The 26600-nt window shown below is 37.2% G+C and overlaps 1 protein-coding gene across 2 annotated transcripts in view; it reads left to right on the forward strand.

The window, feature by feature from the left end:
• LOC309493750 (B-cell receptor CD22-like) overlaps window positions 1-26600 on the forward strand; it is a 61665-nt gene that overhangs the window by 10253 nt on the left and 24812 nt on the right. The window contains exon 1 of one of the 2 annotated variants that reach the window (XM_082162977.1): window positions 25323-25640. The exons of the other annotated variant lie outside the window; for it this stretch is intronic. Within the exon in view, the coding sequence (XP_082019103.1) occupies window positions 25577-25640 (64 nt within the window). The 5' untranslated portion in view covers window positions 25323-25576. Of the gene's footprint in view, window positions 1-25322; window positions 25641-26600 lie in introns of those variants that run through there. 2 annotated transcript variants of the gene reach the window in all.

Genomic DNA, 26600 nt, shown 5'->3' on the forward strand with positions numbered 1-26600 from the left:
ATGGCGGGGGGCGTGGTCCGACCCGAAGCTTGCTGTGGACTGGGAATCAGGGGTTTCGATGAAAAATCTTTCGTCCGTCCTCCGAGCCCACAGCGCAAAGCAGTCAAAAATGTTCATTCTGGGTTCTGGCTTACTGTCTGATGGTGCTGGCCATCTCCTCTCCTCTCCTCTGGCAGCGGGGAAATTGCGGCGGCCACTCATCCTGCTTGGATCCTAGTGGTGGTGGATCGTTCTGTCACGGATCGCACAAGGAAGAGGGCAAAAGCGGATCCAAAGTGCAGTGATGAGTTTATTATATAGGGCAATCCAAAATCATAGTCAAAACAGGCAGGGTTCAAAGTCCAGACAGGCAATACAAAACAATAAACAGGCTACAGGCTACAGGCTACAGGCTAAAGGAGGACATCTAGTGGATACCCGGGGAAACACAACTAGACACTGTGACAAAAACATACTGTTCTTTTTATAAGTATAAATGAAATGGTTATAAAATTATTTAACTAAAGTTGAAAAACATTCTGTTCTTTAAAAGTATATAAAATAAAAAAAATACTGAAACCAATTGTTTTAGATTTAGATAAACAAAATAATAAAATCACAGAGTGGTTCTCTCTTACCGCACCACCTGACGGTCTCTGACTTCCTAGGGTTTATTCAGCGATCAGAATGAGACATTGTGTTAGGGCTACATTTGTTTCAAAGTTTAAAAATGTTTTAAATGTAATATATTATTAAAAGTCGTAATAATGTTTTTAAATTCAATACATTATTAAAACTGGTAAAACAAAAACACAGTTTTTTCCTGAATTAGCTCACCAGAGCACTCAGAGTGGCACACGCGTCATGTGTGTGTGTGTGTGTGTGTGTGTGTGTGTGTGTCGGCAGGAAGAGGGGGGCGAGCGTGCCTGCGTCTATGCGCGCGTTCTCTCTGGCTGAGTTCAGACCCCCCTCGCATTACAGAGCAGTGAAAGTGAGAATGGGGTTTCCTAAATATCACACTAACGAATGTTGAAAAACATACTCAATATAAAATATGATATTAAGACAGCTATTTCAGTCAAAAATAAAAAAATCATAGGATGATGACTTCATAGGATGAACGCTGTGCTCTCACAGTTTGTATGCTGACTTGGCGTTCATACAAGTCACTTGTATACAAGTCAACAGTCATTTGTTTAAAAACACTGATGCTGGTAATTTTTGCGGGCCGTCTGACAGGTTAAAATAAATTATTGCGCTTTGGTTAGTCTATGTCCATCCTGTTTTGCACTTTCTATGCTGACTTAGCGGTCTGTATTCGCTGATATAAACGTCTTTGTAACAATCATTATCTGGTACACAGCGGTCGTATTTTCTGTGTTAGTGACTTAGTGACGGGGCTGAGCAGTCGGATGATGTTTAAAAACATTCTATCCTTTAAAAGTATATAATGAAATGCTTATACAATATATCTTACTAAAAGAATAAAAATCATCTTACATTTTTTAGAGAGAGTTGAATAAGCTCTTAACACATCAATGTCCACACCATTGATGGCCACGCGTCTATGTGTGTGTGTGTGTGTGTCACGGGATTCCCTCTCCCAGCCTTCACATTTGAACTCTGACATTTGAAACGTGCTGTTTCGACCCTGTGATTAAACAATGTCATACAAAAAACAAAACAAAAATTGTATCCTTTAAAATAATTATCATGTTAATTAAACTAAAGTTGAAAACATACTGTTCTTTAAAAGTATAAATGATATGGTTATAAAATAATATCTTGCTAATTTAACTAAAGTTGAAAAACATTCTATTCTTTAAAAGTATATAAATTATATAATATAAAATCTCTCTCTCTCTCTCTCTCTCTCTCTCTCTCTCTCTCTCTCTCTCTCTCTCTCTCTCTCTCTCTCTCTCTCTCTCTCTCTCTCTCTCTCTCTCTCTCTCTCTCTCTCTCTCTCTCTCTCTCTCTCTCTCTCTCTCTCTCTCTCTCTCTCATTTAAAACCATAACCTTAAAAGTAAAAATTTTATCTTTTAAAGTTAAAAGACTGTTTAAATTAAATCTTTAAAGTATTATTAAAATCATATCTTCTATTTATCTTCTAAGAAGACTTGTGTATTATTAAAAAAAAAAAAGTAAAAAAAAAAAAGTATGCTTGGGCGTCTTAGATCTTTTGTCCATACACCATTTTGTCAAAGTTTTGTTGTTGGGTTGTTTTAAGAAATCCGAGGACTCCACATTGCTCTTATTTAGACTAAGTTGTATCATTTGGAAAATCACCACACAATTTCAGATAAGTAAAGTTGGTCTTGAGCGAATATTTAATTTTACTCGTCTTAATTCAAAGTATAAGTATAAGATCGTATAAGATCATTTTTACTTGTATCTCCCGAACTATCCTTAATCAGTGTGGAAACACACAGGGTGAAACCCTTTACATTTTACCCTTTAAATATATGTAGAAGTTTCAAATGTTAGCATTAGCCTATGGTGACCGCATGAACAGACTTTGTGGAGAGCTATATAGCAGGAAGCATGCGCTTTGACCTCCTCGATTTTGCAGGCTTTTTTGTTAAAGACCCTACAAGTTAGTCCTCCAAAAGAATTTCTCCCATCTAGTGGTTCTCCCATCTACTCGCTTTTTCAAATGGGTGTTGCAACTGCGGTAGCCGTAATGTGTCAAGAAGCTATGACAACATGGCTTCCAATAGCACATCATTGAGTTTAACGATACATGTTCTACTGTTATGGCAGCTATATAATGATTTACACAACCAAGCAATGAAAAAGCTTGTAATTTAGACCATACCTTTGACTTACCTGTCGAGAAGAAAGCAGGCACCTACAGCGTTCCTCTTTCTCCTTCATTAGCTCTTTCCACCTGGGAAAAGCTATCCCGATATTTATTTACATACCGATAAATTAAATTTTTGCTTTTTGGCCACGAGGATTCCTTTTCCTGTGGCTCAGCATAAGTATGATCCTGCATTATATTGTCCCACACAGTGCCTCCCATATGGTCTAGCGGTTAGGATTCCTGGTTTCATCCAGGCTGCCCGGGTTCAACTCCCGGTATGGAAAGTCAATTTTTTTTACATTGTCAACAAAATTCTAGTTATTCAATAATCATTTTTAGTAATTTATAGGCTTAGAGGCCTGCACGAACTGCAGAAACAAGCAGAAGATATGTAAAAACTCATAAATGCTGTTTCAGTACTGAAACATTTTCACAAATACAATTATATAGAATTCAGAAAATTTCACTATGGAATATTTACTTTATCATAATTTCAATTTTAGTACATCATCATTTAAACTTTTCATCTCATAATTATGACGCATAGTCAATTTTAATTTCAACTTTTTGTTATAATTATTACTAAATTCAGAATTACAATTTTTGTCAAATTTAATGTAACACTATTTTGATGGTTCTTTTGAATGTGCTGATGACTATACTAGTGTTGATGATGAAACGTGTTGAGTTAGGCTAGCGCTTTTTGTCCCTCTCTGGTATTATAGTGTTTCAAGATGGCGGAACGACACGGAAGCCTCCTTGGACTTACCCGCCCCATGTAAATAAAGATAAGAAATGTTTCGCTTACGAGGATAAGTCAGATCATTGGCAGAGGTCATTTTACACCCATGAGGACATATTTTATGAATACAGACAATGATTTTAGCTAATAAAATACAATTTTTTCAACGAGCGAATCTACACATGAGAGGCCTTCAGAAGTCATAACTTCAGGGGTCAACGGCTTAGGCCCATTGGTTTAGGTATTTGTAAAAATCAAATACTGTATTACACTTTTCAAAGTTACAATAAAAAGACCTGTTGTGTTCTGACACAAGGCCATTAACTTGTTTTTATAAATGTATTTTGCTTATTTCTACAAATATCAACCTGAAAAATGAAAATAAAAAAATACAAAATACTGTTAAAATTTTTTTTAAATACAACTAAACCATGATAATGTTTAGTTTAGATGTTGATGACTAAGCTTCTGGCATATAGTGCGACCACGCAACAAGAAATCTAATATTGGTGTAATCTTTGCGAGGTCTCACTCACGACGCACAACTTTGTAAATAAAATAAAATAAAATAAAATATTATGGAAGTCATTGTACTGTAATTTAACCATATTTTATTGATTAATATTATGGCTTCATGTTGATTTAAAGTTTTTAATTGTTATTAACTAATACCTTTATCTTTTAACATCCGGCACAAAATGAAAGAGATGTATTATTAAAAAAAAAAAAAGAAAAGGAATGTTCATAATCACTATGTGTCAAAAACAGTATGTGTGTAAATAGTTGTGCAAAGTTCCACACCCTATGGACTAACTTTAAAAAACAAATCAAAAATACACATAAATAAATATATATAACACACACAAATAATTTCTTAACTAAGCAACTGTTTCTTAAATTATCAGACACTCACCGCACCGATGTTAACATCACCATATATTGTGTTTTCTACCATGATTGTAGTAACTATTGTCCCACCATTCTTCTGGGCAATTGTTAAGTTAAGCTGATTAGGGTTCTGAATTAATGGCTGTCCGAATGATGTAGAAATATTATGCTGGCGTCGTTGTGGAAGGTTGTTAGGCTGTTGAACGTCACCATCTGTTAAAAAATGAGCAATTAAATACACAACCAAAACCATGTAAACATTATAGTAAAGCTAATTGAAGATTGAGAAACATATTGACTACTAACAAAGTAAATTATACATCTTTCCTACGTTTGATATTCTTTTTTCTGATTTTTTTCACTATGGACTTGATCCTTTTTAATGCTGTTTTCTCTCCATATTTATTCTGTAGTTCCTCTACTGTGTCTTCCAACTTCCCTGTTGTTCTTCTCCAGCTGTGCTAACCAAAGACAAACAGTTAGAAGAATAAAATGTATGTACAATAGCAAAAATAAAGTTGGTCATTAGTTGTTAGGGTTAGATACACCTGTAGACACATTCATACACCCGTTCGCCTGGTTTCATTTAGCATACACCAGAGTTCAAACATTCACTTTTTCAAAGGCCGAAAGATTGCGCGGTCAAAATTTCTCTTTTTAACATAAGAGTTAAAAAAAGGTACATGAGTCACGACGCATTGCATTATGCACCTGACCTGCCGGCTGATGAAGTATTTATTACATCAAGAAAAATGGATGAATACATTTATTAGATTTATTTAATAATATTACCAGTTCCATATTATCTTTATTAAAAAATAAGACAATAAATGATTTTATTTTTTAAATTTGACTGCATTCTTTACTTTTTGATTTATGAATTATAACAGACTGATGGGAAAAACATTATTTTGCTGTTACTTTTTTAAAATTTGTTTTATTATTCAACTATTTCTTTCTTTTTGTTAGTTTTTATTAGTTGTAATTTTATATAAACATTTAACTTTTAAAATAAAGGTTTTACAACAACATCACCATCTTCTGTTATATTTGGGCCTCCATGCTCATCTACTGTACAGTATATGATATTGGTGAATATATTGCATGAATATATTTTTTAGGGGGCCCCCCCCCCCCCCCGAATTCTCTAGCTACGGCCCTGTTCACATCGCATCGTAAGCGCATAATATCACCTGCTCAAGTACTTCTTGACGAGTTTCTTCTGTATTAAACAGCGAATCTTCTCAGTCAGATCGTCGCAAGATCTCAGGAATCCTCTAACACTGCTCGTGTTCACGCGCTCCATCGCTAACGATTCAAACTTCCATAAAGCGAGCCAAAACAGCAGCGCGGAGATGTGACGTCACGTGTCGAGCGGGCGCTCGTAAAAAACACATCTTTGCATTTCTTCTGAAACAACAATTTTTAACATCACTAGCGCAACACTTATCGTATTGCCGGGTGTGATTGTAATGTTTTGTATGGTGTTTTCTTTACACTCTCCCCGGATATCTGTTTCCTACAGTTAGCTGTAATGTTAGTGAACTCTAGGTCTTCTCTTTGTTCATATACGACAGTATTCGCATGAATTGGCTTGATTTGATAAAATTATGTTTTAAACCATCATCTTCACTTGAGACATTTACATTATATTATATACCGTCCTATATACCGTTATACCGTCCTAGTTTTTAAATAGCGCTAAAATGTATATTTTAACCCTTTATGCGGATATGCCACACAAGGTTCTCTGTTCTCTGGTTCTATGTTTTTAAAAATAAAGACAAGGATGCCTCTTTCTATAAGCGACCCTCAAAATCTGTGTGTCACGAACTGCACCGGGAAACAGACAGAGGAGATCCAAACGCAGGCTTTAATGAAGGATAATCCAGATAACACAACGAATACTCAGGCAGAGGGTCAGAGTCCAGGTAAGCAGTCCAATACAGCAGAAGTACAATACAGGGACAAGGCAAACGGATAAACTAGATACAAGCAAGGTGTCCAGGAAACAGGGATACTCGGACTAGAACAGGATACAAGGAAATAGTACAGACCTGCAGCGTGACAGTCTAACAACACTTCACAATGAGACAAAGGAAAACCAAGGCTTAAATCAGAGAAGCTAACAAGCATAATCTAAAACAGGTGAATGACATAAGGCATAATCAGTCCAGGTAAAGCCCTAAGATCAACTGATAAATAGAGAAGGAGTGCCCCCCAGTGGCTCACGCGGGCACTCCAGCCGCTGATTGTCACACTGTGCATACAACAAAACACGTGTAGGTGTACGATGATTTATCAGAAAATTACTCTTGTTTGAAGAAAAACTTAAATCAGCTGGTGCTTGATAACTATTGAAGTTATATTGAAGTTATGAATTCGGTAATGATGCGATATTTATCACGTTTTAATTTTAACTCAACATCTTGTCAAAACATCAAGCCAACCATCTGGCCTCTAAAATGATCTTTAAACATAGAGTCTAGCATGTCTCTTAAACGACAGTCTTTGCCCGTGGCGCACTCACACGCCGGATGATACTTGTGCCCAGCATCGTCAGAACTGGACGGGGAGTCGCTCTCCATCAGGTTTTGCGTCGCCATTTTTTCAACTTTTCAAATTTTTTCACATTTTCCTGGAATGTTCCTGGAATCTCCTGAGTCCTTGCGGCACAATTATCCAAGCCTTGTGTTTTTGGGTCGGAAGTTTGCGTCAGGTTCAGGCAAACAGGACTTTCAACTTGGGGGTACAGGAAAGCCATAAATAACTAGTTCCTGCATAACCAACAAGTCCTACATGTCGCCAGAGAGAAGTTTATTATTTTCACTCAATCCAGTGACAAAATCTGATTAAACATTACACGTTTAAAACATATGGGTGAATTGTTCACCATAAGTTCTGTAAGAAACTTTTAGAAAGTAGCTAGGATGCGCATGCTTTAAGTTAATGTGCTTTAAGAATAATTTTGCGCTGCATGGCTTTAAGTTAATTTGACCAACAAGATGTTTTGAGTATTGAGTTAAAATTAAAACGTGATAAATATCGCATCATTACCGAATTCATAACTTCAATATAACTTCAATAGTTATCAAGCACCAGCTGATTTAAGTTTTTCTTCAAACAAGAGTAATTTTCTGATAAATCATCGTACACCTACACGTGTTTTGTTGTATGCACAGATTTTGAGGGTCGCTTATAGAAAGAGGCATCCTTGTCTTTATTTTTAAAAACATAGAACCAGAGAACAGAGAACCTTGTGTGGCATATCCGCATAAAGGGTTAAAATATACATTTTAGCGCTATTTAAAAACTAGGACGGTATAACGGTATATAGGACGGTATATAATATAATGTAAATGTCTCAAGTGAAGATGATGGTTTAAAACATAATTTTATCAAATCAAGCCAATTCATGCGAATACTGTCGTATATGAACAAAGAGAAGACCTAGAGTTCACTAACATTACAGCTAACTGTAGGAAACAGATATCCGGGGAGAGTGTAAAGAAAACACCATACAAAACATTACAATCACACCCGGCAATACGATAAGTGTTGCGCTAGTGATGTTAAAAATTGTTGTTTCAGAAGAAATGCAAAGATGTGTTTTTTACGAGCGCCCGCTCGACACGTGACGTCACATCTCCGCGCTGCTGTTTTGGCTCGCTTTATGGAAGTTTGAATCGTTAGCGATGGAGCGCGTGAACACGAGCAGTGTTAGAGGATTCCTGAGATCTTGCGACGATCTGACTGAGAAGATTCGCTGTTTAATACAGAAGAAACTCGTCAAGAAGTACTTGAGCAGGTGATATTATGCGCTTACGATGCGATGTGAACAGGGCCGTAGCTAGAGAATTCGGGGGGGGGGGGGGCCCCCTAAAAAATATATTCATGCAATATATTCACCAATATCATATACTGTACAGTAGATGAGCATGGAGGCCCAAATATAACAGAAGATGGTGATGTTGTTGTAAAACCTTTATTTTAAAAGTTAAATGTTTATATAAAATTACAACTAATAAAAACTAACAAAAAGAAAGAAATAGTTGAATAATAAAACAAATTTTAAAAAAGTAACAGCAAAATAATGTTTTTCCCATCAGTCTGTTATAATTCATAAATCAAAAAGTAAAGAATGCAGTCAAATTTAAAAAATAAAATCATTTATTGTCTTATTTTTTAATAAAGATAATATGGAACTGGTAATATTATTAAATAAATCTAATAAATGTATTCATCCATTTTTCTTGATGTAATAAATACTTCATCAGCCGGCAGGTCAGGTGCATAATGCAATGCGTCGTGACTCATGTACCTTTTTTTAACTCTTATGTTAAAAAGAGAAATTTTGACCGCGCAATCTTTCGGCCTTTGAAAAAGTGAATGTTTGAACTCTGGTGTATGCTAAATGAAACCAGGCGAACGGGTGTATGAATGTGTCTACAGGTGTATCTAACCCTAACAACTAATGACCAACTTTATTTTTGCTATTGTACATACATTTTATTCTTCTAACTGTTTGTCTTTGGTTAGCACAGCTGGAGAAGAACAACAGGGAAGTTGGAAGACACAGTAGAGGAACTACAGAATAAATATGGAGAGAAAACAGCATTAAAAAGGATCAAGTCCATAGTGAAAAAAATCAGAAAAAAGAATATCAAACGTAGGAAAGATGTATAATTTACTTTGTTAGTAGTCAATATGTTTCTCAATCTTCAATTAGCTTTACTATAATGTTTACATGGTTTTGGTTGTGTATTTAATTGCTCATTTTTTAACAGATGGTGACGTTCAACAGCCTAACAACCTTCCACAACGACGCCAGCATAATATTTCTACATCATTCGGACAGCCATTAATTCAGAACCCTAATCAGCTTAACTTAACAATTGCCCAGAAGAATGGTGGGACAATAGTTACTACAATCATGGTAGAAAACACAATATATGGTGATGTTAACATCGGTGCGGTGAGTGTCTGATAATTTAAGAAACAGTTGCTTAGTTAAGAAATTATTTGTGTGTGTTATATATATTTATTTATGTGTATTTTTGATTTGTTTTTTAAAGTTAGTCCATAGGGTGTGGAACTTTGCACAACTATTTACACACATACTGTTTTTGACACATAGTGATTATGAACATTCCTTTTCTTTTTTTTTTTTTAATAATACATCTCTTTCATTTTGTGCCGGATGTTAAAAGATAAAGGTATTAGTTAATAACAATTAAAAACTTTAAATCAACATGAAGCCATAATATTAATCAATAAAATATGGTTAAATTACAGTACAATGACTTCCATAATATTTTATTTTATTTTATTTTATTTACAAAGTTGTGCGTCGTGAGTGAGACCTCGCAAAGATTACACCAATATTAGATTTCTTGTTGCGTGGTCGCACTATATGCCAGAAGCTTAGTCATCAACATCTAAACTAAACATTATCATGGTTTAGTTGTATTTAAAAAAAATTTTAACAGTATTTTGTATTTTTTTATTTTCATTTTTCAGGTTGATATTTGTAGAAATAAGCAAAATACATTTATAAAAACAAGTTAATGGCCTTGTGTCAGAACACAACAGGTCTTTTTATTGTAACTTTGAAAAGTGTAATACAGTATTTGATTTTTACAAATACCTAAACCAATGGGCCTAAGCCGTTGACCCCTGAAGTTATGACTTCTGAAGGCCTCTCATGTGTAGATTCGCTCGTTGAAAAAATTGTATTTTATTAGCTAAAATCATTGTCTGTATTCATAAAATATGTCCTCATGGGTGTAAAATGACCTCTGCCAATGATCTGACTTATCCTCGTAAGCGAAACATTTCTTATCTTTATTTACATGGGGCGGGTAAGTCCAAGGAGGCTTCCGTGTCGTTCCGCCATCTTGAAACACTATAATACCAGAGAGGGACAAAAAGCGCTAGCCTAACTCAACACGTTTCATCATCAACACTAGTATAGTCATCAGCACATTCAAAAGAACCATCAAAATAGTGTTACATTAAATTTGACAAAAATTGTAATTCTGAATTTAGTAATAATTATAACAAAAAGTTGAAATTAAAATTGACTATGCGTCATAATTATGAGATGAAAAGTTTAAATGATGATGTACTAAAATTGAAATTATGATAAAGTAAATATTCCATAGTGAAATTTTCTGAATTCTATATAATTGTATTTGTGAAAATGTTTCAGTACTGAAACAGCATTTATGAGTTTTTACATATCTTCTGCTTGTTTCTGCAGTTCGTGCAGGCCTCTAAGCCTATAAATTACTAAAAATGATTATTGAATAACTAGAATTTTGTTGACAATGTAAAAAAAATTGACTTTCCATACCGGGAGTTGAACCCGGGCAGCCTGGATGAAAACCAGGAATCCTAACCGCTAGACCATATGGGAGGCACTGTGTGGGACAATATAATGCAGGATCATACTTATGCTGAGCCACAGGAAAAGGAATCCTCGTGGCCAAAAAGCAAAAATTTAATTTATCGGTATGTAAATAAATATCGGGATAGCTTTTCCCAGGTGGAAAGAGCTAATGAAGGAGAAAGAGGAACGCTGTAGGTGCCTGCTTTCTTCTCGACAGGTAAGTCAAAGGTATGGTCTAAATTACAAGCTTTTTCATTGCTTGGTTGTGTAAATCATTATATAGCTGCCATAACAGTAGAACATGTATCGTTAAACTCAATGATGTGCTATTGGAAGCCATGTTGTCATAGCTTCTTGACACATTACGGCTACCGCAGTTGCAACACCCATTTGAAAAAGCGAGTAGATGGGAGAACCACTAGATGGGAGAAATTCTTTTGGGAGGACTAACTTGTAGGGTCTTTAACAAAAAAGCCTGCAAAATCGAGGAGGTCAAAGCGCATGCTTCCTGCTATATAGCTCTCCACAAAGTCTGTTCATGCGGTCACCATAGGCTAATGCTAACATTTGAAACTTCTACATATATTTAAAGGGTAAAATGTAAAGGGTTTCACCCTGTGTGTTTCCACACTGATTAAGGATAGTTCGGGAGATACAAGTAAAAATGATCTTATACGATCTTATACTTATACTTTGAATTAAGACGAGTAAAATTAAATATTCGCTCAAGACCAACTTTACTTATCTGAAATTGTGTGGTGATTTTCCAAATGATACAACTTAGTCTAAATAAGAGCAATGTGGAGTCCTCGGATTTCTTAAAACAACCCAACAACAAAACTTTGACAAAATGGTGTATGGACAAAAGATCTAAGACGCCCAAGCATACTTTTTTTTTTTTTACTTTTTTTTTTTTAATAATACACAAGTCTTCTTAGAAGATAAATAGAAGATATGATTTTAATAATACTTTAAAGATTTAATTTAAACAGTCTTTTAACTTTAAAAGATAAAATTTTTACTTTTAAGGTTATGGTTTTAAATGAGAGAGAGAGAGAGAGAGAGAGAGAGAGAGAGAGAGAGAGAGAGAGAGAGAGAGAGAGAGAGAGAGAGAGAGAGAGAGAGAGAGAGATTTTATATTATATAATTTATATACTTTTAAAGAATAGAATGTTTTTCAACTTTAGTTAAATTAGCAAGATATTATTTTATAACCATATCATTTATACTTTTAAAGAACAGTATGTTTTCAACTTTAGTTTAATTAACATGATAATTATTTTAAAGGATACAATTTTTGTTTTGTTTTTTTGTATGACATTGTTTAATCACAGGGTCGAAACAGCACGTTTCAAATGTCAGAGTTCAAATGTGAAGGCTGGGAGAGGGAATCCCGTGACACACACACACACACATAGACGCGTGGCCATCAATGGTGTGGACATTGATGTGTTAAGAGCTTATTCAACTCTCTCTAAAAAATGTAAGATGATTTTTATTCTTTTAGTAAGATATATTGTATAAGCATTTCATTATATACTTTTAAAGGATAGAATGTTTTTTAAACATCATCCGACTGCTCAGCCCCGTCACTAAGTCACTAACACAGAAAATACGACCGCTGTGTACCAGATAATGATTGTTACAAAGACGTTTATATCAGCGAATACAGACCGCTAAGTCAGCATAGAAAGTGCAAAACAGGATGGACATAGACTAACCAAAGCGCAATAATTTATTTTAACCTGTCAGACGGCCCGCAAAAATTACCAGCATCAGTGTTTTTAAACAAATGACTGTTGACTTGTATACAAGTGACTTGTATGAACGCCAAGTCAGCATACAAACTGTGAGAGCACAGCGTTCATCCTATGAAGTCATCATCCTATGATTTTTTTATTTTTGACTGAAATAGCTGTCTTAATATCATATTTTATATTGAGTATGTTTTTCAACATTCGTTAGTGTGATATTTAGGAAACCCCATTCTCACTTTCACTGCTCTGTAATGCGAGGGGGGTCTGAACTCAGCCAGAGAGAACGCGCGCATAGACGCAGGCACGCTCGCCCCCCTCTTCCTGCCGACACACACACACACACACACACACACACATGGACGCGTGTGCCACTCTGAGTGCTCTGGTGAGCTAATTCAGGAAAAAACTGTGTTTTTGTTTTACCAGTTTTAATAATGTATTGAATTTAAAAACATTATTACGACTTTTAATAATATATTACATTTAAAACATTTTTAAACTTTGAAATAAATGTAGCCCTAACACAATGTCTCATTCTGATCGCTGAATAAACCCTAGGAAGTCAGAGACCGTCAGGTGGTGCTGTAAGAGAGAACCACTCTGTGATTTTATTATTTTGTTTATCTAAATCTAAAACAATTGGTTTCAGTATTTTTTTTATTTTATATACTTTTAAAGAACAGAATGTTTTTCAACTTTAGTTAAATTATTTTATAACCATTTCATTTATACTTTTAAAGAACAGTATGTTTTCAACTTTTTGTGGTATGTTTTAGTATGATATTATATATTGTGTGATGTATTCTTTTTATCCTTATTCATTTTTCTTTTGTGTGATAGACACCACACTGATTTTCATAAACTGTTTTTTCTTCAGCGCTCTATAAACATTTAACTGCTTGTATAATTGTTTTTCAATGTAGTGTGACACACTTACACAGTCTTTTTCTTCTCACTTTTCCAAAGGGGCACACAATGTGCTGGAATGCGGAGGAGATGCTGACACATATCCTAACAGAGCCTTCAAACTTTCTGTCATACCCACATGATCTAGGGTTAAAAAGGTTAAATGGCAAAAGCTTCTGTCAAAATCACATGATCTAGGGCTAAAAAGGTTCAAATAGGGCAAAAGCTTCTGTCAAAATCACATGATCTAGGGCTAAAAAGGTTCAAATAGGGCAAAAGCTTCTGTCAAACCCACATGATCAAAGCAAGGTCAATAGGGCAAACCATAACAACATATGCCGGATAGACACCGGAAGGCCGAACTGTCAAAACACATGATCGAAGGGATAGGAAGGGGCAATAGGTCAAAACTAACTGTCAAAACCACATGATCGATGAATAGGAAGGGTCAATAGGTCAATCCATAACAATAGTGACCGGAAGGGCAACCGGAAAGGTCAACCGGAAGGTCAATGACAACCGGAAGCCATCAATCATTTTGACACTTGCCGTAGGGTATATACTAGCCTACTTTTATAGGATTTTTTAAAGAAGATGAACCAAATAGTTTATTTTCTGTGTAACCAGGCATAGCATGCACCATGTCATGATATTAATGTACCATTGCTTTGACTTGTGTATAGTATACTGTAGATGTTATTGTTTTTTTTGTTTTTTAGATAAGTCCATACATACCCTTCTCATCTCCGTGCGTGCCGTAACTCTGTCTGACGCACCCACCGCTAGCCTAGCTTAGCACAAAGACTGGAGTTTAACGGCTCCAGCTAGCATACTGCTCCCAATAAGTGACAAAATAACACCAACATGTTCCTATTTACATGTTGTGGTTTGTATAGTCACAGTGCGTACAAATAACCAGAGGTGGAAAGTCCAGGTTCAGAAAGTAAAAGTCCTTCTCAGTATTTTGTTCCAATCACCTGGATTTGCTAATTCAGCAGGAGAGAGACCTAATTAGTGAAATCAGCTCAGAGCAAAAACTCCAGTGTTAAATGAACTCTCCTGGGAGTTTATTTGGCTCCAGACTCAAGAGATTCTGTTTCACCACCAGTGACAAAAAGTCCAAAACCTTTACCCAAAAAAGTTGAACTTGAGGACACTTCCATAAGCAATGGTATAAAGTTCCTATCTCTAGGTTGCATTTTATACATTGATTGGGAATGTTGGGATAAAATTTATGTAGTAATTCTGGAGTTATGTATGCTCTCTTAATCCACTTGTAAATACCACTTTATACCTGGTATTAATTGTCTGGGTTTGGGCCTTTAAGCAGATACTCACAGTGCCATTCACAGGGCTGCCAACTTTTGAGTTTAGCTTGGAGTGAGATTTTTGTTGGGGGGGGGGGGGGGGGGGGTTGTTATGTAAAAACAAATATTGCATCACAATTGATTGTCAAAACATTTGGTAACTAAATAGAATTTTATGAAGTTTAGTGACAACATGTTACAATGTTTACATTGTACAATGACTGGTAGGATACAGTTTTTATTATTGCTTGACAAAAATTTCAAGATTTCAATTCCATTCTTGTGATTTGATTCCGATTTTGATTCAATATTGACTACTTTGGATACATGTTTATTTTAAATTTTATTTAAAAAAATAATCTCACCTAATGCTGTAAACATAGAGGGCCCAATCTGCTGGTATTATTAAAGGTTAAAAATAACAAATGAAATTAAATATAATTCAGTTTTTGTTATAATAACAATTATTTAATGACATAAGTAAAAATATAATAAATATGTTATATAGTGCTCAGCAAAATCTCCTCTCTAGCTATTTTTTCTATTCAATTAACATGCTATGGTCATTAAATGGCTTTCCTGAGGTAAATGTAACGTTATGTGACATAATTGTTCTCCTGCTATTATATATTGACCTCTTTCCGTGGTTGAAAAACACTAATTGGTCGATATTATGTATACTTTCGGTAAGTTGTACTGCATCTTTAAATAAAAAAGTAACAGCTGATCGGTTCACGTGCACTTGAACTGAGGCGCTCAGCGATCTGTCACGTCACATTTACAAACGCCAAACGTATTTTTTGTCTGAATTTCGTAATAAAATTGACGGAATCTAAGAGCTGATAATTAGTTTAATATTAAAAGTACCTCTTTGCTCCGCAATTTTTCTGTGCGTGAGAAAATGGATGTGTGGCGTGAGAGCGTGTGAAAAGTGTCAATTGCGTGAGTCTCACGCTCAATGCATGAGAGTTGGCAGCCCTGCATTCATCTTCTGTTATATTCTCACTTATATCTTGACACCAAGCCAAACGCTTTTTCTCAGTATTTTCCTTGCAGTTAGTGGAAATCAGTCTATAAATAAAGGAAACTTGCCTAGCACCATTAAGGTGGTCTAAAGGGGACAGATCCGGTAAGAGAAGAGAATCAAACTTTTGTATTAATTCCTGAAAACTGAGCATAGTTTCGTTGCTAAATAAATCTGCCACTTTGTTCAAACCACTTGATGCCTAGATTTAAAAATCACCATCATGTGTCCCTGGCGTAAACATAGTGTTTCCCCAAATAGGGGTAAATTGTGATAATTGTGGAATCTGTCCAATATGTTTCAAAACTTCATACCATACCACAATAGTATTTTTAACAAAGGGGTTGGAAGTGGCTTTTTTTCAATTTAGGCAGGGGTGCTGAGTACAGATTAGGGCTGCACGATACTGGGAAAATATGCGATATGCGATGTTGTTGAGTATTGTGATAACGATATTTCTAGCGATATAACATTTACCTAGAGAAATGCTATTTTTATTAAGTTTTTTACATTTATTTATAATTTATGTATGTAATGATCATACTAAAATAAACAGGTATGCTAATAGATATTCTTCTGATCTTCAGAAGAATATCTCAGTTTTTTCATAAAGAGTTAACGTTATACATGTAACACTTTGATTAATGGTTGTCTTTGAGACTCTGCTATTGTTACTTGACATTTCGTTAGCAGTTTTGGTAGATTTGGGCTTACACTTTTTGAAGTCTTCATATAGCTCCCTGAGGTTGAGTTCCAGATGACTGTGGAGATTAGTTTCCTCTCGACGTGGCCAAAGTTTTCGGCACGACTTAGTGACACCGTCACTTATGTTCACATACCGTGGTTTTTGTGTGTGCAAATTCGTTATTTCAAATGCAGGCGCGCGATCAAAATGGAAGCACATTTTTCCAGGCCCGCCTATGACGCGACGAAAGGAGAACATCTCAACTTTTCAGAATTCTGCAAGCTCACACAAGTGCTTGTGGAAAGAAGGAGATAGCGGCGCGGCCATGCTTTCCATGCGTTTTTAGACGCGATAAGTGAACGGCCCCTTACAGAGTACCTGCATTAATGACACGTCTTCTCTATTGAAGCCAACATATTGCCATATTTCAGACGTACAGTTCTTTTTAGGCACAGGATCTTCGCTGTCATTTTCCTTGCTTGTCTCTACTCCTGCCATTAGTCTTTATATTCCACTCTCTGCTCTGAGCCACTAGGTTCCCCTTTGGGCCCGATCTAGCCAATAGCATAATAGCACCTACTGGGGAGGCGGGTATAAAGACAGTAAGGCCCCATTTGATTTGTCGAATTTGGAAAAACAACCTATGTATGCATGCCTCACACAAATGCTTGGCACATAAAATAAATGTAATTTATTGCACCTCTCTGCGATACAGATATCACATATACTATTATCACATATACTGCAGCCCTAGTACTGATACAGATTCAAAGGCAATTGTTGAGTTGTACTCAGGGCCGGCGTGTCCATATAGGCGAACTAGGCAATTGCCTAGAGCGGCACTTTTGTAAGGGCGGCAAAATGTGTGCCAATCGGGAATGAACAATTCACAAAATAGGCTATATGATTTGCTGAGCTGCCGCTGCCCCGCCCCGCCCCGCCCCGCCCCGCTCTCACGAGTCATTAGTGAGTGATGGGAAGTTCGGAGCATTTTACTGACTCTCTTGGTCGATCTAGTTCATCAAAATGAACAAATCTTTATTTGAGTCATTTCGTTCATTTAAGTGGCTTTAAATTTTATACTTCTAACAGCCAAATTCCTCGATCACATCCACCTACGCATATATACAGTATAGTGTATATGTATTTGCTTCCTCTTGGCCTACTAAAGTGTTCCTGCGGGAGTATTCTCTGGCTAGAGCGCAGAACAGCGGAGTTTGTATGGGCAGAATGCATGCCTGAGCTTGTGTTTTGGGTTAAGCTGCGTTGCTTTGACATTGTGGAAAATATAATAATAGAAGCGAAATGTATTAGCCTTTTTACCCGTTATTATCAATCTAAATTAATCTCGTTAACTTAATTTCGTTTTTCTTTATTTAAATTTCGTTTTTTCTTTATTTAAATTTTGTTTTTTCTTTATTTAAATTTTGTTTTTCTTTATTTAAATTTTGTTTTTCATTATTTAAATCTACCCTTTACTGTGTCAGTAATTTGTTAGTCAGAAAAATATTAGACTACCTTAAAAGTATTGCTTAATTTAACAGAGCTGTGTGTGTGCGTTTAATATCAGTGTCCGTTCGCGGAGCATATATGCCCTGCCCGCATGAGGTGCAAAGTGTATTTATTCTGAATGTGTCGTGTCTCGCGTGTCCATCTATGTTGCACTAAATGCGACACTGCACTCCCTTGTGAAGTCGATTGGATGAACGGTTCTCGAAATAATCAAAATGCAAACAGACAGACAGACACAGAGAGAATACTGCCTTTATTAGAGAGAAGAATATGTTCAGCACCCTCTCTCCGAAGCTTCGAATATTCGATGTTCATTACAACCGAAGATTCAAAGCTCAAAAAATGGTATTCGGACCAGCCCTAGGGGCGGCACAATTGTTTTTCGCCTAGAGCGGCAGAAGTGCACTCGCCGGCCCTGGTTGTACTCGCCTCAATCCGTATCCAAGGGATAGATTTTTTGTTTGTAAACCAAAACATTGCTGCTCTTAGCTGAGCTGCCCAGTAGTACCACTTAAGATTAGGCAACCCTCCCCGTTCATATGGTAAATACAAAAGAGAGAGCCTCAGCCTGGGACGTCAATTTGCCCAAATAAAATTGGTGAAAAGCTTCTTCATGTTACAGAAAAAGTTATGTGGTGGGGGCAGAGGAATTGATTGAAATAAATCTAAGAATTTGGGGAGAACATTCATTTTTAATATATTGATTCAGTGATTAATTTAGTTGTATAATTATTTTTTTTATATATGATTTATTTATTGAATTTTTCACAACACCAAAGACAAACAATCAATATAAAAACAAAAATTCATAATAATAACAATATAATAAAATAAAAAAGCACAAAAAAACAGACAAAAAAAAAAAAAAAAAAAAAAAAATAATAATACAAAAACACCAACACAAAATCCCTCACAGTACTAACAGGTTTAGTATAGTATATAATATATAACAGAGCTTTATGTCATAATACAGAAATAGGACAAGGTCAGCCTTAACTAGGTCCAGCAAGTAAAGTTGAGTAACCTCAAAACTTAGAAAATAATGTGTGCTGCTAACGATAATACCAGTTGAAAACTGAAAAACCACTGAAAGTGCGGGGTTGGGCGGTCAGTCAGTCAATTGAGACTGCATCCAGCTGCAGAGATTTTACATGCTCAAAAAAGGGTAACCAAATTCTTGAAAATTGAATCATGGAACCACGAAGGCAGTGTTTAATTTTTTCCAATTTAACAAAAAATAAGGCATCTTTTATCCACCGAGTATGAGAAGGGACTCGAGGACCCTTCCAGTTCATCAAAATGCAACGTCTCGCTAGTAGTGTAAGAAAAGCTACCAACTCAGCGAAATGAGACGGCAGTGAGTAATTAGGAGGTAAAACTCCAAACAAGCCAATTAGCTGAGAGGGATGGATATTGATATAAGTAATAGCGGAAAGTGAGTCAAAAACCGACTCCCAGAAAAGAGATAAAGCAGGACAAGTCCAGAACATATGAGTTAGATTAGCCGGTTCTAGATGACACTTGTCGCAGCTTGGATCAATGTCAGGGAACATACGGGCTAATTTACTTTTAGACCAATGTACCTTGTGGACCACTTTACACTGTAAAACCCCGTGGCGAGCACAAACAGATGACGTGTGAACACGTTTCAAAATCGAATGCCATGTTTCTGTCTCTATCTCTATATTAAGATCCCTAGCCCAGGTAATCCGCAGACTATCAGAATCCAAAGGGCAACATGTGAAAAAGGTATTATAAATCGTAGAGATGGCCCCTCTTTGATAAGGATTGATATTTGATATGGTATCGACAATGGTGGAGGGTGGGATCGAGGGGAATCCCAGAAAATGCTTACGGACAAAGTCACGAACTTGCAAGTATCTGAAAAAGTGGAACCTTGGTAAGTTAAAAACTTGAGTCAATTGTTCAAAAGAAGCGAATGTTCCGTCAATGTAAAGATGTTTAATGGAAATGATCCCGTGGTCCACCCAGGCCGCAAAAGCCTTATCAATGAGAGAGGGAGGAAAGAGGGGGTTAGAATGTTCAGGGCATAGAAGAGGTGTTGACTGTAAAGTAAAATGCCGCCTGAGTTGACGCCAGATCTTAAGACAATTTTTAACTATAACATTACTGGAGAAGGTTAAAGGTGATAACGAGAGAGGAAGACACAAAAGAGACGTAAGCGAAGTGCTGCCACAAGCAGCCTCCTCGATCCTTAACCAGGGTGGAGGCTGATCGTTGGAACAGCACCAGATTAACATATTACGAACATTTGCAGCCCAGTAATAAAACAAGAAGTTAGGTAGTGCTAAACCCCCCAGCTCCTTAGTTTTTTGTAAAATGCCTTTCTGTATTCTTGGAGTTTTTCCATTCCAAATAAATTGAGAAATAGTGCTATCTAAAGAGTGAAAGAAACGCTTTGGAATAAAAACCGGTATGCATTGAAAAAGATACAGAAATTTAGGCAGTACATTCATTTTTATACAATTTATCCTACCCGCAAGAGAAAGAGGCAATAGAGACCAACGATGAAGATCTTCGGTCAGTCGATCCAACAGAGGAGAGAAATTACAGTTAAACAGGTCAGAGTAGTTCTTAGTTACGCAGACGCCCAAATAGTTGAATTGATTTAATGATGTCTTAAATGGCAATTTCGAAAGAGGATAAGCTATGGCTGCGGAATTTATAGGCAAGAGTTCACTCTTATGAAGATTCAGTTTATACCCCGAAACCTGCCCAAATTCCTTCAGTAAATCTAAAACGTGGGGTATAGATCTGTCTGGCTCAGAGACGAAAAGTAAAAGGTCGTCAGCATATAAAGACAGTTTGTGCACAGCGCCCCCTCTTATAATGCCCATCATTTGACTAGATCTAAGGGCCACTGCCAATGGTTCAATAGCGATGGCGAACAATAAGGGGGAAAGGGGACAGCCCTGCCGAGTACCACGTCCAAGGGGAAAATAATCAGAATAATCATTGTTTGTGCGGACACGAGCCAAAGGGGAAGCATAAAGAAGTTTAATCCACGAGATAAATTTACAGCCAAATCCAAACTTTTTTAATGTATGGAACAAATAAGGCCACTCCACACGATCAAATGCCTTTTCTGCATCCATCGAAATAACCAACTCAGGGGTGGTAGAAGTTGAGGGAGAGTACAATATGTCAAATAGACGCCTGACATTGTGAAAATAGTGCCTTCCCTTGACAAACCCTGTTTGGTCTGTAGAAATGATTGAAGGCAAAACAGCCTCTAGACGCCTTGCCAGCATTTTAGCTAATATTTTAACATCCGCACATAATAAAGAAATAGGGCGATAGTTACTACAGAGAAGGGGATCCTTGCCTTTCTTCAATAAAAGTGAAATGGTGGCCTGTCTTAAAGTAGGAGGGAGTTTGCCGCATTGTAAAGATTCGTTAAACATATTTAGCAGTAGTGGGGAAAGTTTATCTGTAAATGCTTTAAAAAATTCAATAGGAAAACCATCAGGCCCCGGATATTTCCCATTCTGCATGAAGTGTAACGCATCTTTAATTTCGTCTACCATAAAAAGCTCATCCATCCTAGAAGATGCCTCAGGGTCAATGGAAGGAATGTTTAGGGGCCTAAGGAAACTATCCAACTGAGCCTCATCAGATGAACACTCAGAAGTGTATAACAAGGCATAAAAATTCCTGAATTGGTCATTAATAGTTTGAGGGTTAATAGTTGTGCCATTGACAGTATTAATTTTTAAGATATGTTGAGCCGAGGCAGATTGTCGGATTTGGTGAGCCTATATTTTGCCTGGCTTATCACCAGATTCATAATAGCTATGCCGATACTTAAGTAATGCTTTTATTGCACCGTTGGAAGCCAATATATCAAATTCAGACTTTTTAGTAAGCAATTCTTTTTTAAGTTTGGGTTCAGGTGCATCCTCGCATCTGGACTGCAGGTCAGCCAATTCCCTAGAGATAGAGATACTCCTTTCAACAGTGTTTTTTTTTTTTCGAAAGGCAGAGAAAGAAATGATCTCTCCACGTAAATAAGCTTTGCATACCTCCCAAATTGATGACGCTGACACGTCTGAATTGACATTAGTGGAAATGAAAAGATCAATGCGACCATCAATGTTTTTTATGAAATCCGGGTCAGTAAGAAGAAACGAGTTAAAACGCCACGGGGATCGCGTAAAGGACACACCAGGAAATGAGATATCAACTATGATAGTAGCGTGATCTGAAATAACTATAGGACTGTAGAAACAATTGTTAACAGAAGAAAGCAGCTTGTTGTCAATGAGAAAGAGGTCAATTCGAGTAAAAGTACCATGTACGGGAGAAAAAAAAGAAAACTGCTTATCACTGGGATTGAAGAAGCGCCATACATCCGAGACAGCATACTGCTCCATAAACAGTTGAATAACTTTAGATGATTTAGATGGAGAGATGGGCTTAGTGGATGAGCGATCGAGTGAGGGGTCCAGACAGCAAGTTAAGTCTCCACCGAGAATAAGGTGACTAGACACTATATCAGGAATTGAAAAAATATTTTTTTTATAGAAATCCTCATTATCCCAGTTTGGACCGTAAACATTAGCTAGCATCAGAGAAATGGCCAAAATTTTACCTGTAACAATATTAAAGCGACACACACACACACACATACTAACCCCAACCCGGTTGCTGTAGAGAACAAAAACAGTAACGAACACGCCTCTGATACAACAATCAGCGAATATTACTACTTCCCTAAAACAATCGCACTGCCCCCACAAACAAGTGCAATTAAACCTTAAGAGAACAAGTTAAACCATATCAAACAACTCGAATAAAACACATTGAAAAAAACAAGGCCTGGACTTATAAGACCCGTGAGGTCATATAAATAGTCAACAGAAAATATACCAAAACAGCATTCACCTTAAAGGGGTGGTTCGGGATTTTTGACATCGGACCTCATTTTTAAGTCAGCCTGGTTGTTATTCATCAGTGGAGATATTTTTTATTTTTTATTATCCAGTCCTTATATTTGGATAGTTAGCCGATGCTAGGCTAGCGCGAGTCAATGGTATATGTTAGCCAGCCATTAAAAACCGTTTTACCCACTCCACAGTGCACCAAACGCAAATCAATTATAACACTAGACTATCGATGTATATGTCCGTTGAGAGAATAATGTTGGAAATCAAACTTACCTTTCATCACATTGCATTAGTTATAATTTGTTCCCTGTAATCATAAGCCTTGTCTACAGCAGCAGCGGAGTGATATTGATTACCTAGGCAACCGAGTGAGCCGGTACACACATGACGCAAGTGTATTTACCTGCCGCTGGTACACTGTAGTGCGCTTCTGTTCTGTGTTTACTTTTTGCCGCATTACTAACCGGAGCAAAGTAAAATTCCGCAGCTGCTGAGAAACTAGTTCCTTTGGGATCATTGAGATGAAAGGTAAGTTTGATTTCTAACATTATTCTCACAACGGACATTTGCATCGATAGTCTAGTGTTATAATTGATTTGCGTTTGGTGCACTGTGGAGTGGGTAAAACGGTTTTTAATGGCTGGCTAACTGTACCATTGACTCGCGCTAGCCTAGCATCGGCTAACTATCCAAATATAAGGACTGGATAATTTTGAAAAAAAAATGTCTCCACTGATGAATAACAACCAGGCTGACTTAAAAATGAGGTCCGATGTCAAAAATCCCGAACCACCCCTTTAAAGCCGGTGTACGGTGCAAAGATCCATGTTATAAGAAACTAAATACACAAGACTTATATATATACTGTATAATACTGTATATATATATTAAAAAAATAAAATAAATAAAAACACCTTAACATGCATTTACCGTCCGTAATAAGGCAGGAAAAAGGTCTGCACCGTTTTAGCAACATCAGCCGCAGACTGAAAGTGCCAATTTGCTAGCTTACGAGTTCTTGTCTAAGTCCTGGTCCTGGATGAATTTAACAGCATCTGTAGCAGACTGGAGCCATGTTTTATATCCGTTGGGTAGAGTGATGCGCAGTCTGGCCGGGTAAAGAAGTGCCGGCTTGAACCCGCGCTTGTATAGCTCCGTCATGGGACCTCTGTACTCGGCGCGCTGCTTCACCACGTCGGGGCTGTAGTCGTCAAACAGACGAATCGTATGGCCTTTATAAAGCAGGACACCCCGTTTACGAGCCTTGCGAATTACGACGTCTTTAACTTGGAATCGGTGGAAACTCAAGATAACAGGCCGCGGCCTTCCTCCCGGAGCCGGCTAAGGAGTGAGGCTCCGGTGCGCACGATCTAACTCGGGGAGAAGTGAGGACCTCCGAACCAAGAACATCAACAAGTAGTTGAGAAAAGAACGTTGATGGACGAGGACCTTCAATCGATTCAGGTAGGCCTATAATCCGAATGTTTTGACGTCTGCAACGTCCCTCCAAATCAGCTACTTTGAGTTTAAGCAACTCGTTGTCTTTCTGCAAAGCGGAGTAGGCGCCCTCGAGATGCTGAAGTCGTTGGTCAACTGAAGTGGCGTTAACTTCCAGAGAATCAATGCGTTACCTGTGACCAGTAATGGTGGAATGAATGCTGTCCAGTGTAGATGCAAGAGACTCGAATGAGGATTTAAAATCAGCCGAAAGGGCCTCTCTATGTTCATCCAGCAGTGAGCTAATGTCAGCCATGGAAATGCTAGCCGTTAAAGAAACCTCCTTATCTTTTTCTGCGTGTTTTCCTTTAGCCTTAGACATGATGAAGTGTTCCGAGCACTTACAAACAGTTTATTAAACTTTTGTTGACAGTATAAATAAAAATGTGAAGGTTTGGTAAGAAAATTAAAAATGAAATGGCGGGAGCAGGCTGAGCGCGCGACTATTCTGCACTCCTCATAACCGGAAGTCCGGAGAGATGTGTTCTGAGGTGAGCTTTGCCTCTCACATGGTGAGTTCAAATGGTAATTCCCAGAGAGGTCCTTTGTCCTCTCAGGGTCTGGTCGCTCTTCAAACAGACTGTCCGGCAATTCCTAATTTCTCAATTCTTACAGCCAGGTATACATTTCATTGGCGTTCTGTTCTGACATGATGCACTTTTTCTTAGCGTGTACACCCCGAAGCGCACACACAGTCAAACAGCGCCAAACTGAACTTATGTAGGGTCAGACCCATCTGCTAGCGATGGAAAAAAATACTCAAAACAAGCCACTTTGAAATTTTGCTGTTTTCATGAATACAAAAGTTGGGTGACCCTCCCCCTAGACTAAAAAAATGCCCTCAACAAAGAATAAAAAGACATGATCGACCCTCCCCTATTTTCCTCCGGTGGTCCATTCCATGAATACCGAACGGTCCCTTACTTCAATGAGCTCATTGTTTTTGCCTTAAATTGTTACATTGTTTAAATTAATACATTTTTAGCTAACTGTGATTTTGTATATGTACATTTCTGAAATGCATAACTTGGACAGTTTCCTCTGATAACAGATCACTCTAAATTGTAATGTGGACTCGTGTATTTTCTGTAAAGCTGCTTTGAAATGATGTGTATTGTGAAAAGCGCTATACAAATAAATGTGAATTGAATTGAATGCTGTATTATAGATATATGTTATGCTGATGTGGGTCAGAATGGCTCCTCCTCTTCCTCTGATCTTCTTTCTGCTCATGATTCACGGTGAGTCTCTCTTACATTCACATTAGAAACACTCTGATGTTTTATTTAAGGCCTCATGAGCGGCTGATCTGCGCTTTCTTCTGTCCTGTTCTCACATATTTCTCTCACATATTTCTCTCTGAAACAGGAAGTTTGTGTTAAACTTGTCAAACGCTCGTCTCTTTTAGAAATGTCCAATAGTCATTTGCTACTTGCTAGTCCGTGTCACATGGTTTAGGGGGAGGGACTTTCTCATTGTTTAGAGCATTTGATTGGACAAAAATCACTGTAGCAGCAGATCATGAATATGTTTGGCTCAAGTTCTCGGAAGTGAATGTGTACATGTTAAATATTTATCATGTCAAAGGAGTTCACTAGCATAAATGAGCTCTGAGCTGATAGATAAGAACTATAAGCCACAAAACTAATATTTTGATGTCATTGGGTATTTAAGAAATCAACTTTGATTATTTTCTTATTTTTCATATATTTCATTATTTGAGAGTGCGTCATGTTGTCCGTGGCTGATTTCTTGGTTCTCTCTTCACTCTGTCTCTGTACGTTTACTTCAGCTTTTCTGCAACACCGTCCATCAAAGCTCATCAAAAAAATCACTGTAGGACAGGGCTGCCAACTTTTGAGTTACCTTTCGAGGAAACGTCACATTTACAAGCGCCTAAACTATATTTATTGTTTTAATTTCATAATAAAATTGACAGAATCTGAGAGCTTAGAATTTAAAAGTAACCAGCTCTGTCTTGGCTGACATGTGGCCAGAGGTGTAAAGTTCAGGTTCAGAAAGTAAAAGTCCTCCTCAGTATTTTGTTCATCTGGATTTGCTAATTCAGCCAGGAGAACTAATTAGTGAAATCAGCTGCTGAGTTCATGGGTGGAATAAACATAGACATGTATAGAAAGGCTAGATAGCTTACCGGCGCTGAGAGCCAATGGGACCCGACGACGTCACACGGCGGACATCTT

The sequence above is a fragment of the Leuciscus leuciscus genome (genome assembly GCF_965113295.1).
Source record: "Leuciscus leuciscus genome assembly, chromosome: 3".
Taxonomy (NCBI): domain Eukaryota; kingdom Metazoa; phylum Chordata; class Actinopteri; order Cypriniformes; family Leuciscidae; genus Leuciscus; species Leuciscus leuciscus.